Source organism: Oncorhynchus gorbuscha, linkage group LG18, assembly GCF_021184085.1.
Source record: "Oncorhynchus gorbuscha isolate QuinsamMale2020 ecotype Even-year linkage group LG18, OgorEven_v1.0, whole genome shotgun sequence".
Classification (NCBI taxonomy): domain Eukaryota; kingdom Metazoa; phylum Chordata; class Actinopteri; order Salmoniformes; family Salmonidae; genus Oncorhynchus; species Oncorhynchus gorbuscha.
In genome coordinates this window covers 9,698,213-9,717,695 of record NC_060190.1, presented here as the reverse complement: position 1 = coordinate 9,717,695, position 19,483 = coordinate 9,698,213, and the positions used below count along the sequence as shown (strand labels likewise).

The window sequence follows — 19,483 nt, the reverse complement described above, 5'->3', positions numbered from 1 at the left end:
GTTTGTTTCTCTCTCTCTCTCTCTCTGTTTGTCTCTCTCTCCCTGTTTGTTTCTCTCTCTCTCTCTGTTTGTTTCTCTCTCACCCTGTTTGTTTCTCTCTCTCTCTCTCTCTGTTTGTCTCTATCGCCCTGTTTGTCTCTCTCTCTCTCTGTTTGTCTCTCTCACCCTGTTTGTTTCTCTCTCTCTCTCTCTGTTTGTCTCTCTCTCCCTGTTTGTCTCTCTCTCTCTCTGTTTGTCTCTCTCTCCCTGTTTGTTTCTCTCTCTCCCTGTTTGTTTCTCTCTCTCTCCCTGTTTGTTTCTCTCTCTCCCTGTTTGTTTCTCTCTCTCTCCCTGTTTGTTTCTCTCTCTCTGTTTGTCTCTCTCTCTGTTTCTCTCTCTCTCTCTAAGTTTGTCTCTCTCTCTCTGTTTGTCTCTCTCACCCTGTTTGTTTCTCTGTCTCTCCCTGTTTGTTTCTCTCTCTCTGTTTGTCTCTCTCGCCCTGTTTGTTTCTCTCTCTCTCTGTGTTTGTCTCTCTCGCCCTGTTTGTTTTTTCTCTCTCTCTCTGTTTGTCTCTCTCGCCCTGTTTGTCTCTCTCTCTCTCTCTCCCCTCTCTGTCTCTCTCTCTCTCATTGTCGTTAATTTACCACCATGATCTTAGACCCACATGTTGAACTCAAGCATAAAAAACCAGACTCCTGGTTTAAAATGTACTGTATAACACACTGTGGCCAGGCAGCTACAGTTTGGCAAGGTGTTCGGCAAGGTGTTTAAAGTGCATTGAATGTTTGACAGCCATCCAGTCAGGCAGGGCCATAGGGATGCAGAGATTAAAGTCAGTAAAGTAACACAGAATGTGAACGGTTGATCTTGAGCAGATGGGTAAGGAAATCAACAGAAACCAGTGACAGTCAGTGAATGCACGCGAAGCAAAATAAGTGAAACCCCCCCCCCCCCCCAAAAAAGACAAACATGGAAAAGCCGATGGGCATGTGGTTATAGAAAGCAGAGCCACCACAACACACACACCAGCGTTGCGACACACACAGAGGCACAAGCGTATGCACCCCACCCCCGCAGCACAGAAGGCTGCTGAAGGGAGGACAGCTCTTCATAATGTCTGGGATCGGAGCAAATGGAAGGGCATCGAACACATGGAAGTGTTTGATGTGTTTGATGTGTTTGATACCATTCCACTGATTCCTCTCCCGGCATTTCCACGAGCCCCGTTCTCCCCAATCAAGCTCCCACCAGCCTCCTGTGCCACGCACACAAGTAGGACTACCTGAGGCCTCTTTCCTTGGACTGTCGGTAAAGCCGTACATCCACACTGCAGGCCCGAGGAAGAGGAGAAGAAAGGGAGGAAGAGAGGAAAAGGGGATGTTATTCAGTCCATGGTGCTCAGCACACAAACATCTCATCAACATCATATTGTTCCTGTTATTCCCTCCTGATTACAAACAGCAGGAACTGAACAGTCTCTACAGCGCGAACCAAACATAATATCTTTGCCCTGGTAGAGAGCACAGATTCACATCAAAACACAGTGTTTTGCAGAAAGTACTTCAATCCATCCTCATGTGGTTGTGATACACTGCATATGACCATCACAGAAGACTGTTATTGCAGAAATGTCTGCTGTCTTTCTTCAGCAGCACATACTGTAGCAATTGAGAGTGTAACAGTAGAATAGAATAGAAATAGCCTCGCATGATCCTGGGCTGACACATATTTTCGTGGCACACCCCTCCCTTCATCCCGCTCTCTCCCTCAATCCCGTCCTGGATTGTCAGAGGGGGGGGGGGATTGGCCCCCTTCAAAGGCTCTCTCTCCTCCCAGGCTCCCCGCTACAAACACAGCTCAGGCATCACCATCTCGTCAGGAACAGAAATGTCACACGTCAGCAGGCGTGTGTGTCAGTGTGTGTGTGTCCATTATACCAAAATCTGTGAAAACAGGGTATTGGAAAAAAGGTAGAGGAGGGGGACAAGGCAGGGGTGTCTATTGTCATCAATGAGGTTTACATTTTCAAATTTCCTGTCCAAACTATCCTTCTCTTCTCGGAAGCGCTGTCTGAAATCATCCTTCACCTGGGCACGCAAACAAAACTAGAGCTGTCTGGGCCGGCCATAAACCCCAACCATAACCAATATGAAGGGTTGGGAAACAACGACAGCATGGAGCCAGCGTCCTGCAGAGAACAAGGAAAATGGCCCAACCGAAAGCATAGTGGGATATCATTATTGTGAAAACATTGTGGAACATTCTCCTTGAAATCATTTCAGCAGGGAATCCACCCAAGCCAAAACACCACAGGAGGTCCCTCTACCCCACCCTGTGACCCTCGACCCCTACCACACCTCCACCCCATTCCCTTACACTCCCCCGCTGTGAGGGAAAATCCACATCCTTTTCAGTTTTCAAATGATATAATAAAGGTCAGAGCCTCGCTCTCTCTCTGTTTCTCTCTCTCTTTCTCTCCAGAGTCGCACGGGGCTGAGGAGATTGATGCTGGTCCACCCAGGGAGGCTTGTACTGTGGCCCGGGTCAGCCGGCTCAACCCCAGTTAACACACCCCCCCCAAACTAAACCCAGCTAGCGAAAGATGAGACATTCCTTTCAGCGCAGCACTCAACATATGATTGATATTAACTGGAGAGTGGAGACCCGCTGTTGCATACACACACACACACAAACACAAACACACAGAAAGAGACACACACACAGAAAGAGACACACACACACACACACAGAAAGAGACACACACACACACACAGAAAGAGACACACACACATACACACAGAAAGAGACACACACACAGAAAGAGACACACACACACACACACACACAGACACAGAAAGAGACACACACACACACACACACACACACACAGAAAGACACACACACAGTAAGACACACACACACACACACAGAAAGACACACACACACACACACACAGAAAGAGACACACACATACAGAAAGAGACACACACACACACACAGAAAGAGACACACACACACACAGAAAGACACACACACAGAAAGACACACACACACACACAGAAAGACACACACACACACAGAAAGACACACACACACACACACACACACACACACAAAAAGAGACACACACAGAAAGAGACACACACACACACACACACAGAAAGAGACACACACACACACACAGAAAGAGACACACACACACACACACACAGAAAGACACACACACACACACAGAAAGACACACACACACACACACAGAAAGAGACACTCACACACACACAAAAAGAGACACACACACAAACACACACACACAGAAAGACACACACACACACACACACACACACACACACACACACACACACACACACACACACACACACACACACAGAAAGAGACCCACACACACACACGTGCACACACACGTGCACACACACACACACACACACACACACACCCACAGAAAGAGACACACACACACACACACACACAGAAAGAGACACACACACACGTGCACACACACGTGCACACACACACACAAACACACGCACACACACACGGGCACACACACACACACACACACACACACACACAAACACGCAGAAAGAGACACACACACAGAAAGAGACACACACACAGAAAGAGACACACACACACACACACAGAAAGACACACACACACACACAGAAAGAGACACACACACACACAGAAAGAGACACACACACACACAGACACAGAAAGAGACACACACACACACACACACACAGAAAGAGACACACACACACACACACAGAAAGAGACACACACACACACACACAGAAAGACACACACACACACACACACACACACACACACACACACACACACACACACACACACACACACACACACAGACAATGCTTAATTCCTTTCAGGGTTCTCTGATGATGGCCCACTAACCCGTGCAGACTCCAGTCACTGTGTTTTCTTATTCCCTCCTGCTGGTATGGTGTGGGTCATTTTCCTCCTTCCACCAACCCCACAATGTCCACATTACCCAGCAATTAAGGGACTTGTGGCAGTGACAAATAGCTTTTCTAAGGTCAATAATTTCCAGGTTTTGTTTGGAACGACTTATTAGCCATCTGTCCCGTAATTTCAGTGATTTAGTTGACTATGTTTGGAAAAGCTAGTTGCTGTCTGGCTGTCTCTCTCTCTCTCTCTCTCTCTCTACTCCCTCCTTCTCTCTGTCTCTCTCTCCCCCCTCCTTCTCTCTGTCTCTCTCTCCCCCTCCTTTTCTCTGTCTCTCTCTCCCCCTCCTTCTCTCTGTCTCTCTCTCCCCCTCCTTCTCTGTGTCTCTCTCCCCCTCCTTCTCTGTGTCTCTCTCCCCCCTCCTTCTCTCTGTCTCTCTCTCCCCCTCCTCCTCTGTCTCTCTCTCCCCATCCTTCTCTGTGTCTCTCTCCCCCCTCATTCTCTCTGTCTCTCTCCCCCCTCATTCTCTGTGTCTCTCTCTCCCCCTCCTTCTCTCTGTCTCTCTCTCCCCCTCCTTCTCTCTGTCTCTCTCCCCCTCCTTCTCTGTGTCTCCCCCTCATTCTCTCTGTCTCTCTCTCCCCATCCTTCTCTCTGTCTCTCTCCCCCTCCTTCTCTCTGTCTCTCTCTCCCCCCTCCTTCTCTCTGTCTCTCTCTCCCCCTCCTTCTCTCTGTCTCTCTCCCCCTCCTTCTCTCTGTCTCTCTCTCCCCCATCCTTCTCTCTGTCTCTCTCTCCCCCCCTCCTCCTCTGTCTCTCTCTCCCCCTCCTTCTCTCTGTCTCTCTCTCCCCCTCCTTTTCTCTGTCTCTCTCTCCCCCTCCTTTTCTCTGTCTCTCTCTCCCCCTCCTTCTCTCTGTCTCTCTCTCCCCCTCCTTCTCTCTGTCTCTCTCCCCCTCCTTCTCTCTGTCTCTCTCTCCCCATCCTTCTCTCTGTCTCTCTCTCCCCATCCTTCTCTCTGTCTCTCTCTCCCCCCTCCTTCTCTCTGTCTCTCTCTCCCCATCCTTCTCTCTGTCTCTCTCTCCCCATCCTTCTCTCTGTCTCTCTCTCCCCTCCTTCTCTTTGTCTCTCTCCCCCCTCCTTCTCTCTGTCTCTCTCTCCCCCCTCCTTCTCTCTGTCTCTCTCTCCCCCTCCTTCTCTCTGTCTCTCTCTCCCCCTCCTTCTCTCTGTCTCTCTCTCCCCTCCTTCTCTCTGTCTCTCTCTCCCCCTCCTTCTCTCTGTCTCTCTCTCTCTCTCTTTCATCCATCCCCCTGTAATCACTCATCCCTCCACCAACAATCACTCTATACTAGAAGCTTTCAAGCAGAGAAGAGAAAATGTGAAATATGTTTTGACTGAAAAACATTGAGACAGCTTGTCTGGTCGAAGTTCATTTGTATTTGTATGTATTATGGATCCCCCAATAGCTGCAAGGGCAGCAGCTACTCTTCCTGGTGTCCAGCAAAGTTAGGACAGTCATAGACCATTTTAAAAACATTACAATACATTTCGCAACAGATGTCACAACGCATTAAGTGTTGGAATCTGTCTGGAGGATTTTGCTGCCAAAATAACAAGTCCCATTTCCATGCCTTCATAACATAAAATCATGTGAGTCAAACCAAAGAGAGACTCTAGCATGCTGGGCCTAGTGACGGTACCTCACAGAGCTTGCTGTCAGCACACATCAGGATGTGTCCGGAAAGAAGTGACAACCACTTGTCAACCAATGCCAAGACTAGAAAAACAGCTAGAAAACAACACATACTGGCTAACCAATATGGAGACGACAGCAGTTAACAGTGAAGACACAGTATCCAACTGTGAGACAACCATTCACAATGACAAACAAGGATAACAGACAAGACAGCCATTGCTAATGACAAGACTACGGCTAGAAGCAGCAAATAACTACGAACCATTATTGCGTCGACACCCAAATGTGAACCAACCACTCACATTGATCACAATGACAATCGCAAACCGAGAGTGATGCTAACCATTAGCAATGACAAACACTGGCGGTGGCGATGACAAAATACTGGTGTGGAACGGCCATTAGTGGTGACAAAATAGTCGCTAACTCACCCAGCTGGGAGTCACAGAATGTGGGTGGACAGAGAGAGGGGTGAGGCCAAATAGCTCAAGCTACATCTGTTTAGCAGTCTGTTTTCTATCTATCTATCTATATCTATATCTATCTCTCTCTCTCTCTCTCTCTCTCTCTCTCTCTCTCTCTCTCTCTCTCTCTCTCTCTCTCTCTCTCTCTCTCTCTCTCTCTCTCTCTCTCTCTCTCTCTCTCTCTCTCTCTCTCTCTCTCTCTCTCTCTCTCTCTCTCTCTCTCTCTCTCTCTCTCTCTCTCTCTATTCAATTCAATTGACTTTATGGCATGACGTAACAATGTACATATTGCCAAAGCTTATTTTGGATATTTATAATATAAAAATAAATACAACTGAGAACCAAATTGTCAGCGGGACAACAATAACCAAGGGTCAAAATGACCATACATTCAACAATAACAATAAACATAGAGTAGAGTACATGTGCAGGTTGTTTGGTCTGTCAGACACTGTCCCTCAACTTATGACAGGCAGCAATGTAGTGCGCTGCCAACCCACAGCTCTCTGCGTCCTCCCCCAACAGGCCGGGTAGCCTATCCTCATCAGAGAGGTCTTTGAAACCTTGAATAAGGGTTTCATATTTGGGGAAATGACACTCACAAAGCATTTTGTTTTGTGCTTGTGTTTGTGTTTCACAATAAGCAATATAGTTTTGTTTTGACTGTGTTGTAATTTGGTTTATCCTGATTGATTGGATGTTCTGGTCCTGAGGTTTCCGTGTGTTAGTAGAACAGGTTTATGAACTCAGGACCAGCTGGATGAGGGGACTCTTTTCTTTACTCAGCTCTTGGCCTTGCAGGGTTTGGTAATGATACGAGGGGGGGTCACTGTATTTTAGATGTTTCCAAAACTTAATTGCTCTTTTTTTAGTTTTTATTATTAGTGGATATTGGCCTAATTCTGCCTTGCATGAATTGTTTGTAGTTTTCCTCTGGACATGTAGGATAATCTTACAGAACTCTGCATGCAGAGTTTCAATGGGGTGTTTGTCCCATTTGATGAAATCTTGTTTTGCAAGTGGACCCCACACCTCGCTGCCATAAAGGGCAATTGGTTCAATGACATATTCAATTAGTTTTAGCCAAATTTTAATAGGTATTTGAATTAGCTTTTTAATGGCGTAGAATGCCCTGCGTGCTTTCTCTCTTAGCTCATTCACTGCCTCATTAAGGTCTCCAGTTGAGCTTATTTTTAAACCTAAGTAATTTTAGTGTGTACAGTACTCTATATATTGTGTACCAATTGAAAACTTTGGTCTAGTTCCCTGAGATCTGGATCTTCTCTGGAAAATAATTATTTAAGTCTTTTTGGGGTTTACTGCCAGGGCCCCTGTCTGGCAGTACTGCTCTAGCAGGTCCAGGCTCTGCTGTAGGCCATGTGCTGTGGGTGACAGCAGGCATTGGTCATCTGCAAAGAGTAGACATGTAACTTCTGAATTGTGGAGACTAACACCAGGGGCTGAGGTTTTTTCTAGAATAGTGGCCAATTCGTTAATGTAAATATTGAAGAGTGCAGGGCTCAGATTGCAACCCTGACAAAGGCCCCGCCTCTGGTTAAAGAATTCTGTTATTTTCTTACCAATTGTAATGCTGCACGTATTGCCAGTATACTTTGATTTAATTATGTCATATATTTTACCCCCTACTCCACTTTCAATAACTTTGTAGAACAGTCCTGTATGACAAATAGAATCAAATGCTTTTTGGAAGTCGATAAAGCAAACGTAAATTTTGGTATTATTTTGGTGGACATGTTACATCGTGCAATGTTTTGGTATAAATCCAATTTGGCTTTTACTCAAGACATTGTGCTTATTAAGGAAGTTTAGAACTCTTACATTTATAATACTACAGAAAACCTTCCCCAGGTTACTGTAAACAAAAAATGCCTCTGTAATTGTTAGGGTCAAATTTGTCTCCGTTCTTAAAGGTTGGGGTTATGAGTCCTTGATTCCAGGGAATTCCAGGGAAATAATCTACACTCGTGATCAAATTAAACAGTTTTAATATAGCAAATTGAAATTTTGCACTAGTGAGTTTGAGCATCTCATTTAGGATGCCATCAGGTCCGCATGCCTTTTAAATTTGAGAGCCTGAAGTTTTCTCATAGAGCTCCTGGTCAGTAATTGGGGAGTCCAGTGGATTTTGATTGATTGATTGTTATAGCTCTTTCTAATCCATTCAACTTCTCACGAATTTGGCGTTGTTCTGCGTTTGTGTCAATTTGAACGGTGTTTTAGAGTGTTTTTAAACAGGTTGTCCATATGTCACCATTTTGCTTCGCTAATTCCTCTTGTTAAGATTTTTTGTGTTTTTTCCAATTTTGCCAGAAGTTGTGTGTCTTTATGGACTCCTCAATTAGTGTCAGCTGCTTGCTGTTGTACTGTGCTTGTTTGGTTCTGAGTGTACGTTTATAGAGTTTTAAAGTCTCACAGTAATGAAGGCGTAATTCACCATTATTTGGGTCTCTGTGCTTTTGGTTGGATAGTGTTCTAAGTTTTTTCCTTATAATTTTACAATCTGCATCAAACCAGTTGTCATCTGTGGTCATTTTTTCTTTCTTTTTTTTTCCAATTTCAATTGTGCTTCTTTTGGCGTTTGCCTGAATATATAGTTGATGTCTCCACCCTCTTTCTCTTTCTATTTAGACTGGGACTGTGTTTGGTTCTCTCTCTCCATTTCTCACTCTCTCGCCATCCCTCTCTCTCTCCTTCTGTTTTGAGTCACGTCACTCAGTCACAGTGGGATCTGGCTGTTAAAACATTTATCTTTCTCATTTCTCTTTGGGAGAGACCTCGGCCGACACAAGAGCTAAGCAAACGCAGCTACACTCTCCAAGCCAACCTCTACAATAGAGAGCAAATATCTCTTAATGTTGGGCATTGTTGGACTTCTGCTTGTATTGTCACTGCACTGGCTTATGACTGCACTCCCTGCACTGCGTTATGACTGCACTCACTGCAGCCAATGTTGGGTGAAAGTGCTATTGGTTTTCTTACTTTAATTTTATATATTTATTTTGTACTTTTTACACCCTTTTCCGTGATATCCAATTGGTAGTTACAGTGTTGTCCCATCACTGTAACTCCCGTACAGACTTGGGAGAGGCGAAGTTCGAGAGCCACTGTGCAACTTGCGACCGAAGTCAGCGTGGAGTCGCTCCACCGCCACAAGGAATCGCTAGAGTGCAATGGGACCAGGACATCCCCGACCGGCCAAAACCTCCCCTAACCCGGGTGACACTGGGCCAATTGTGCGCCGCCTCATGGGTCACAGACCGGGAGACGAACCCTGGGATCAAATCCGGGGTCCGTAGTAATGCCTCAAGCACCGTGATGCAGTGTAGAGCACTGTGCCACTCGGGGGGCCCTAGCTATGGGTTTTCTATAAGCACATTATTCAGCTGTATCTTGACATACAGACAAAGGATGATAATAGCAGAGGATGATACGCTGACACTTAAAGAGCTGTGTGATGAGGTTCAATGCAGAGAATGACAAGGTCTTAGTGAGGCAGTTTGTTGTTTCTTGGGTGGATGAGCTGTCATAACCACGTGGTGTTGTCTTCTTCCTTGTGTTACCCCCCCCCCCTTCCCCTAAACCCTATTAGGCATTTCTACATCACGCTGGAATCTGATGCGGGATGCCACGTAAACACTAGACCAGGGACTGTAATTCAGACGGACATTCTCTTTCAACCCCTGGCCTCCACATTCACTCTGGTTGGCATCCCAAATGGCACACTATTCTCCATAGCGAACCACTTTTGACCAGTGCCCTACGAGTCCTGCTTAAAAGTAGTGCACTATAAAGGGAATAGGACGGCATTTGGGAAGCAGCCTCTGTTCACTACATCTGGCCTTCACATGCGAGGCAGAAACTCTCTAGGACTGACGGGGAGGGAAGGAGGGGACCCCCTCCCATCCACTTCTGACCTTTATTTTCCTCACAGCCTTTATTACCTCAGAGGTCTTCATCTGGACTGGGGAGGTTTCGGGCTTTAATATGAGGATTAAACCCCCAATATGTAGATTAAGCTGATAAGTGAAGAAAGTAAATGTCAAATTGGTATAAAAGGGACGAATGTTGTGTAAAAGCTGAATGAAACATCCAAAGTTAATAGAGGAATCAGTATTAACTTGGAAACGGTCACAATCAGTTAGTGGTGTAGCCTATGTGCAGTAACTAACTCCATGCAATTTTGTGGCTTTGCAGACATGGAGCCATGCAGACCATACTGTAAACAGAGTCTATGGGAAGGCTAACACTATGTCATCTCTAGACTTATACTGCAGATAAAAACTCAAATGAAACGCACCACAAACTACAGTAGCGTGCTACTATAACCATGTCCCTCATGTTAACTACTGGTTGTAATATACAGCTAAGAGAGTCACTCCCTCCTATGTTGATTCCTGCTGAGGAACGAACAACAGTGATGAGGTCTAAAGTTCAGGGAACCTATATGCTGTGTTCTTATGTCGAGGGTTTCGAGTTCACATCCTGGGTGGGGAAGATATGGCGAGACTATCTTTCATATGCAAAGAGATACCATTATTGGTCGATATCCATTGGATATGTAGCAGCACCAGCCTATCATGGGATTCCTGAAGCCCCAGCCTCCCTTCAGACATAATGGGCAGGCTCGGACTTTTCCTGCCCACTTGACCTGACCAGAAATAAACATTACCCTGAGGCTATAACTAGGTGACAGAGTTTCCGTTGTCAGGTCATGACACACACAACACACACACACACACACACACACACACACACACACACACACACAACACACATTATTCTTTAGTTGTATTGTTTTGTATTTCCCATTTGTGTGACTGTTCTTGTCTATTAGTGTATCCGTGTTATTGTCGTGTTTGATGTTTTTGTGTGGATGCCAGGACAGGAAGAATAGCTGCTGCTTCGGCAAAAGCTAATGGGGATCCCAATATGCAACAACCTGTCAGATGAACTTACTGTCTGTCCATCCAGACAAAACATCATCTTGACAGACAGATGGACTAAAGTAACCACTTAATCACAAAGGGATCATTGGATCTGATGTCAACCAGCTAAGATCTCAAACCATTAATCTTACTGTCATTGCAGATACACCAAACCACCTGTTCCTCAGCTGAAACAAAAGGCCCAAATTCATAAAACATCTGTAGGATGAGTGCTGATCTAGGATCAGGTCCTCGCTGTCCGTGTAATCTCATTCAGTATGGCTAAACTGATCCTAGATCAGCACTCGGGAAGTGGATGAGGAAAAGGCACCAATGTCTTATATCTCATTTAAAGCAGTCAGTTTCTAAGGAAATTAAATGAGGGTTCTGGTAAAGAAAAGAAAAAGTATTTAATTGAATAGATGTGATCTCATTCGGGGAATTGGAGAACCTGATGGTTTAAGGAAGTTCGTTGGGTTCGTGTTCTATGCTCCAAACAACTTGTCGGTTACATTTAGCAAATGATGATTGACTTTGATTAACTGCTATTAGTCATTCTGATTAAACTCAGTGTTCTTGAAGCATGTTGGAACTGATTTTAAAAACAGATGGGAAACAAAGTAAGACCAAAGTTAGAAGGAAAACAAGTTGAAGGTAAATTTATGTTGCAGTAGTTTATGTGTCGGGGGGCTAGGGTCAGTTTGTTTATCTGGAGTACATCTCCTGTCCTATTCGGTGTCCTGTGTAAATCTAAGTGTGCGTTCTCTAATTCTCTCCTTCTCTCTTTCTTTCTCTCTCTCGGAGGACCTGAGCCCTAGGACCATGCCCCAGGACTACCTGACATGATGACTCCTTGTTGTCCCCAGTCCACCTGGCCATGCTGCTGCTCCAGTTTCAACTGGCCTGTGCCCTAGGACCATGTCCCAGGACTACCTGACATGAGGACTCCTTGCTGTCCCCAGTCCACCTGGCCATGCTCCTGCTCCAGTTTCAACTGTTCTGCCTTACTATTATTCAACCATGCTGGTCATTTATGAACATTTGAACATCTTGGCCACGTTCTGTTATAATCTCCACCCGGCACAGCCAGAAGAGGACTGGCCACCCCACATATGCTCTCTCTAATTCTCTCTTTCTTTCTCTCTCTCGGAGGACCTGAGCCCTAGGACCGTGCCCCAGGACTACCTGACATGATGGCTCCTTGCTGTCCCCAGTCCACCTTGACTGTGCTGCTGCTCCAGTTTCAACTGTTCTGCCTTATTATTATTTGACCATGCTGGTCATCTATGAACATTTGAACATCTTGGTCATGTTCTGTTATAATCTCTACCCGGCACAGCCAGAAGAGGACTGGCCACCCCACATAGCCCGGTTCCTCTCTAGGTTTCTTCCTAGGTTTTGGCCTTTCTAGGGAGTTTTTCCTAGCCACCGTGCTTTTACACCTGCATTGTTTGCTGTTTGGGGTTTTAGGCTGGGTTTCTGTACAGCACTTTGAGATATCAGCTGATGTACGAAGGGCTATATAAATACATTTGATTTGATTTGATTTGATTTGAAATCATTACAGTATAATATTACTGCAAAGCACCCTGATATCACCATGCAATATAACAAACAATCTGAAAATCACATTGGCTTGTAGATATGGGCAGTCAGCCACTACTAAACTATCAAAAAGTTGCCTTTTAGGCTTCAGAACGGACGGAAATGTCATTGATCATTAACCACAAAGCATTTCCTGCTCTTTTCTATTTAAAAATTCATGCAAAAGTCTGACGTGTGCTTCTGCCTTCACTCTCCAAACCTCTGTGTGTTGGAAAGAGAGATATTAAAAGGGATAGTTTACCTCAATGACAAAAATCTACTTATTGGTCTTACCCTGAAAGCAGTCCATGGACAAGAACAGAGCGCAATCCATGCTTTTGTTTTGTTTATTTAGCCACTGTCACCAACCGCTTACTTAGCTAGCTAGCATTTTCTAAACCTATAGAAGTCCAATATTAGCATGTATACGGTTGAACTATCCCTTTAAGATGTACATGTTGGTTGAGCTATCCCTTTGAGATGTACATGTTGGTTGAGCTATCCCTTTAAGAAGCACATATTGGTTGAGCTATCCCTTTAAGAAGCACACATTGGTTGAGCTATCCCTTTAAGATGTACATATTGGTTGAGCTATCCCTTTAAGATGTACATATTGGTTGAGCTATCCCTTTAAGATGTACATATTGGTTGAGCTATCCCTTTAAGAAGCACATATTGGTTGAGCTATCCCTTTAAGATGTACATATTGGTTGAACTATCCCTTTAAGAAGCACATATTGGTTGAGCTATCCCTTTAAGATGCACATATTGGTTGAGCTATCCCTTTAAGATGCACATATTAAAGATAAGATGGCGCTAATAGACACAATCACCCAAAGTTTCTAGCTCCTAGCTAACTTCGCAATAAGCATTTCGCTACCCCTGCGATAGCATCTGCAAATCTGTGTACGCAACCATTAAACTTTGATTTGATAATGGTGACTCACGCACGTGCATCTTATGCTATGGCTAAGCAACTATTTCTATAACATCCCCATGATAACACGTTAAGATAGCTAATGTCTACCTCAAAACCTAGTATCAACGTGTGGATAAACAGCTTAGTCACAGCACATATCTGACCCACTGAACAAGCTCATATTCCATTGTTCAGTCATACTGAATAGCCTAATATACAATAAGAGGAAGTCACATGCTCTACCACACACATACACCCATCCAGCCGAGTCACAGATTTGTCCTGCCAACTCATTGACCATGGGGGGTTGGCAAGACAGCACAAACAGATCTGGAACCAGGCGAACCCACCCACTTTCCAATACAGTAGTGATACAGTATACACAATGGTGTCTCCCTCTAGGATCTTAAGATCTGCTCCAGCATCCCTCACACTCTACATTCATTTAATGCATATGTCATACAAAGCTATCTCTATGCCTTAAAACCAAAGCCCACAGCCAAGACATATTTGAACGGCTTTGACCATGTACCCTAAACGGCTCCCTATTCCCTGTATTGTGCACTACCTTTGACCATAGGGCTCTGGACGAAAGTAACGCACTATAATGAGAATAAGATGCCGTTTAGGATGTAATCTGTCTCTCCCCACAACAGAAAATAATTCATCCTGGCAGACAGAACAGGAACATCAACGGCTGTCCTTCCTGAGACATCCCCAGGAGTTTCAATACTTTATCGACCCCACCCAGGGTTCAAGGCAAGGCAAGGCTATACAGAGGGTTTGTTCAGTTGGAACACATCCCAAAATCACTGGTCAACAGTCGGTCACTGTTCTGTTCCGTTAGCGGACAAGTAAACAAAACCCACATTGACAGATAGACATGAAAGTGACAGTTAAGGGGAAAGATAGATCACGCTGTGTGACAAGTACCATTCACCAGGATGACAGATCATTCAGTGCTACAGGATGAGAAGAAGAAGGGGGGTAAGGTTTCCCTCCATCTACTTAAGTCAATCAATTACCCTGTAGAGGATAGTCTGCTGACAGAATTACAATGTCTTACAACATACATACTGTAGAAAACATGAAGACACTTGAAATCAATTGGGCGGTGGAAAGACTTACCTGATTTGCGCTTGGATGATCCATAGTCCCTAAAAAAGAAGCAAGAACAGAGGGACATGATGAGAGTCAAGTGAAGGACAGCAGCACAGAGGAGACACACATAGGGTGTCTGTCACTCCTTGACCTCGTTAACATACACACCCACAGCTCAGCCCGCACGCAGAGACGGAGAGAGGCGTGTGTGTGTGTGTGTGAAAGGAGTGAGTGAGCGAGTATGAGAGTATGTATGTGAAAGAGAGAGAGAGAGAGAGAGAGAGAGAGAGAGAGAGAGAGAGAGAGAGAGAGAGAGAGAGAGAGAGAGAGAGAGAGAGAGAGAGAGAGAGAGAGAGAGAGAGAGAGAGAGAGAGAGAGAGAGAGAGAGGAATGAATAGGGCCAACTGACAACCTGGTCATGTGACGTTTGAAACAGCACCACCATCCTCCCTCCCTCCCTCCTCCTCTTCAACCCCCTTTTCTTGTTTCCTCCATCAGAGAGAAAAAGAGGGAGGATCTGTTAAAGTCTTCTTAATGGATTATTATTGGTTTATGTTGCCAGCTAAACTACGGCTAAATTAAGGACATGCGGACTGCGGAGCGGAGCTAGCCCTGCAGAATGTGTGTGTGTGTGTGTGTGTGTGTGTGTGTGTGTGTGTGTGTGTGTGTGTGTGTGTGTGTGTGTGTGTGTGTGTGTGTGTGTGTGTGTGTGTGTGTGTGTGTGTGTGTGTGTGTGTGTGTGTGTGTGTGTGTGTGTGTGTGTGTGTGTGTGTGTGTGTGTGTTAACTGCAGAGGGCAGAATGATGCTTGGAACAGCTTGGTGTTTCATCAGGATGATGATGCAGTTGGTGATATTTCTAATGAGAGGTTAAGAAAATTATTCTCCTGGGCTGTCGCTGTGAGTGAACACACACACACACACACACACACACACACACACACACACACACACACACACACACACACACACACACACACACACACACACACACACACACACACACACACACACACACACACACACACACACACACACACACACACACTTCACCGAGACCAGATAACCAATCCAAGGTCTGTAGTCATCTCTCTCTACCTACCTAGTGGCATAAAGGCATGATAGCCCTTTCAGAGTCAATGCCCTGCCTCAATTAGCCTCTTTGTAGCTCTCCACAGAGGATCATGAATAATGCACTTATATTGTTCTAATGGCCAGCCAGGTCGGGTCAGAATACTGACCATTGTGACCAGACGGACTCTAGCTCCGACCCTGGTGTCATCAGTGATCTGCCGCTCTGGGCAGACGACCCTCCAGCTAAAGAGAAACAACTGAGGCTATTGTATTCAGCTGACAGTGAGACTATAGTTAGAGCTGGGATTTTAATGGAAATCATTTGGGGAAGGAGAATTCTTGCACCAGCTAGCAGGATATTTGCTTTTTCTGTCCTTGGTCTTGCCTGCTGCAGTGTTGGCAATGCTGCCAATATCCTCTTCTTTATGGGTGATAGAGATTTCCAGAATTTTCAATGGGCATGTTCACTTTCTTAGGATCCACTGCTAAGCTTCTATAGACATCCAGATATATATGTTCATATAGATATACCCACATAGAACAACAACACCAATTCTGCATATTTCTATAATTTTACAATATATAATTCCATGATTCTATATTCTGTAATTCTATGATTATTTAGTACATAGTTCTATAATAATCTCACAATTCAACTCGGCAACATCTGTTTTGTATTGAACACTACTTAACACTACCCTACACTAGTGTACTGTCAGTGCTGTCCACCTATAACCCCATAACAAAGGCCCACCTAGCTATGCCAGTCCCCAGTGTTGGAGAGTTAACAGGAGAAGAGGTCTCACTTACAGAGTTTACAACACAATGTGACCTGAGCTAGGCGTAGTGGGTTACCAGGGCCTTTAAAACTACACAGACACAGAGGGAAGGCTCACAGGTTGACAGTCAAAAAATAGTGGAGGGCGAGGAGAGGAGAGGAGAGGAGAGGAGAGGAGAGGAGAGGAGAGGAGAGGAGAGGAGAGGAGAGGAGAGGAGAGGAGAGGAGAGGAGAGGAGAGGAGAGGAGAGGAGCATCAGGGACATATTTTCAAGTTGAATATCTTTTTAAGCACTTAAAATACTAAAATACTTACTCAATCAATACTTAACTTGTATAAATAGTACAAGTAAACTGCCTTCCATGTTTCACGCTGTGTAGTAAGGAAAGGGCTTGTTTGGTCGAACACCGCAGCAGGCTGAAAAGTACTTAATTGTACTCCTCTACCCTGGAGACTGTTAAACAATGCCTGCTGAGCATCATTTACAAGGTAAACCTGTCCTGAACATCTTATAAAGAAGTCAAAATCAAGAAAAGTCAACTGTGTAAGCACTTTTTTGTCCAACTGTAAATGTCCATGTGCATCGACCACAACCAGCAACTCCAGCTTTGGAATTTCTGTCCAGTTCTTTCTATTAGCAATACTGTGCATCGTCATCGTGTTGAGTGAGATAGATGGATCCATGGAAATAGAACGACTATTACATGGATGGATCAACGATGACACACTTACAGTAGCTAACTAATAACCCTTCATACGTGAGAACAAGAACAGTCTCCTGGTTAAATCGATGCTGTGTGTGTTTCGACTCAGTTTTAAAAAACACACTTTGAGGTGTATTGTCATCAGGGGCGCAACTTTCACTGGGGACGGGGGTGGACATGTGACATTTATTTGGATACATCCATAACAAGGAGCTAATGAGTGGCGATTTCTCCAGGCGTAGAAAATGTGCTCACTCGTCACAACACTGTTGTTTAGAGGAGCTAGCCAACAACACAGCTGGAGTAACACAATCTCTTCAAACTGAAGCTGGAAAGACAGCAAATTAGCTGTGTTTCGTTTGACCTTTTTTCAATTGATATTTTTTGGGGATATATCCATAAAAATGATGCCAGCTGATTCATGATTTCGAATGGCTGAGAAACACTGCCTGTTGTTGTGCTGTTGAAAACTAAATATCAGTCTAAAAGAAATGTGAGATCATGTCTAGATGCTTTTTATGGTGGAGATGAAGTTTATAAAGTGCCTGGGCTGATGAGACGGTGGATTGTGCAGTCAGATGGAACAGAGTAAATAGGTAGTGTAACGTCTAGCTTTTGCCGGTGGTAACTTGTGGAACAGACACCGGCTGGAAAGCGCTTTTAACCAATCAGCACTCAGGATTAGACCCACCCATTGTATGTATGTATGTATGTATGTATGTATGTATGTATGTATGTATGTATGTATGTATGTATGTATGTATGTATGTATGTATGTATGTATGTATGTATGTATGTATGTATGTATGTATGTATGTATGTATGTATGTATGTATGTATGTATGTATGTATGTATGTATATACTTCAAAACCAAAGTTGCACCCCTGATTATCATAATTTGATGGTCCTGAGCTTAGCTAAGCATTCAGGAATTTCATTAACCCTCAACAACAGAGTGGCCTACATACATCTACTCAACAAACTGTTGTGTAAACATTGACATACATTATCCCATTAACCTAGCGTTAGCCTACAGTAGAAGCTAAACAGTAGCTAGAGTTAAATGCAAGTAAACAGTGACCTAAATTAGCCCATTAGCGGATTTAGCCTATCTCAGCCGCTAAGCTAATAGCTAGCTCACATCCAGGTCATGCTTGTGGTCAATGGGACTAGGGATGGTTATTTTTGGCAGTTTTGGGTCCCGGGTTTTTGGGATGCATCTGAAAGACATTAGGAGGGGGCGGTCTGGCCCCTCTGGCTAGCGACCAGTTTACTCAAGGCTGAAATAATACTGTTCCCTCTGGGGCGAGGCAGTGAGTTCTGGCCGATTGCTCCCTTCCTATGTATCGTAATGAGAGAAATATTTTAAGGACAGAGGGAAAAGGGAAGGGGAGGGAGAAAATGGCTTCCCCCATATTGCTTCTACCTTACAGATCTACAAACATTGAAGGGCTAGGGCCCAAAAGTAGGGTTAAGGAGTTCATTGAGACGGTCTTTAAATCCTGTGTGCGACTATCCAAACCAGGCAGTCTGTTCCTTATTGACAGTGTATGAACTGGAACAGACTGAGAGATAAAGACTGAGGGGGTCTTTAGCTACAGTAATAACATGATGGTTGTGCACTAATTACACCCAATGGCCCCCAGAGTTTGGCCCGGTGGTTCGAAGGTAAACGTGCACTTCTCCAAATGAATCGGTCCCTCCTTCCTCTCTCTCTCTCTCTCCCCCCTCCCTCTCGCTTGCCTTCTCAAAACAGTCCAAAGGGCTTTGTTGGCATGGGAAATATATGTTTACATTGCCAAAGCAAGTTAAATAGATCATATAAAAAAATGAACAATCAAAAAAAGGAATAGAGACATTTAAATGTCAATGCACAGTGTTAAAGTCTCCCTCCCTCCCTCCCTCCATAAGTAAACCCAATCTGAACCTCAGCCCCCTTAGCCAAACCCCCTCTAACCTGAACCCTAAATCCCTGATGAGTACCATATCACCACCCCTCAACTCTCCCCTCCCCGCCCCCCTAATTATTGGGCCAAGGCTCAAGCTCCGTCTGCCCACTAGCAATCCTCCCCTAAAAGGGTACAGAGAATCAATTACCCCCCCACAAACACACACACATACACACACAATTACCCCCCTCCCCTAACACACACCCCATCCATTCTTTCTAATTAGCCAAAAAGGCCCAGTCTGATTGGAGACTTACACCATCACTTGGGACAACACAATGCTACTTAGCTCATAGCCTGCGGAGAGGCCCCAACAGCTGACCAATCACTTGAGTCCGTGACTTATCCC

The 19,483-nt window shown here is 44.7% G+C and overlaps 1 protein-coding gene across 4 annotated transcripts in view; it reads right to left on the bottom strand.

The window, feature by feature from the left end:
• LOC124004346 (SH3 and PX domain-containing protein 2A-like) overlaps positions 1-19,483 on the bottom strand; it is a 138,520-nt gene that overhangs the window by 60,435 nt on the left and 58,602 nt on the right. For 2 of the 4 annotated variants that reach the window (XM_046313178.1, XM_046313179.1), the window contains exons 6-7: positions 14,658-14,686; positions 1,262-1,306 (exon numbers count right to left, since the gene is read on the bottom strand). In XM_046313178.1, the coding sequence (XP_046169134.1) occupies positions 1,262-1,306; positions 14,658-14,686 (74 nt within the window). The remainder of the gene's footprint in view (positions 1-1,261; positions 1,307-14,657; positions 14,687-19,483) is intronic. The other 2 variants (XM_046313180.1, XM_046313181.1) reach the window with 1 other exon arrangement.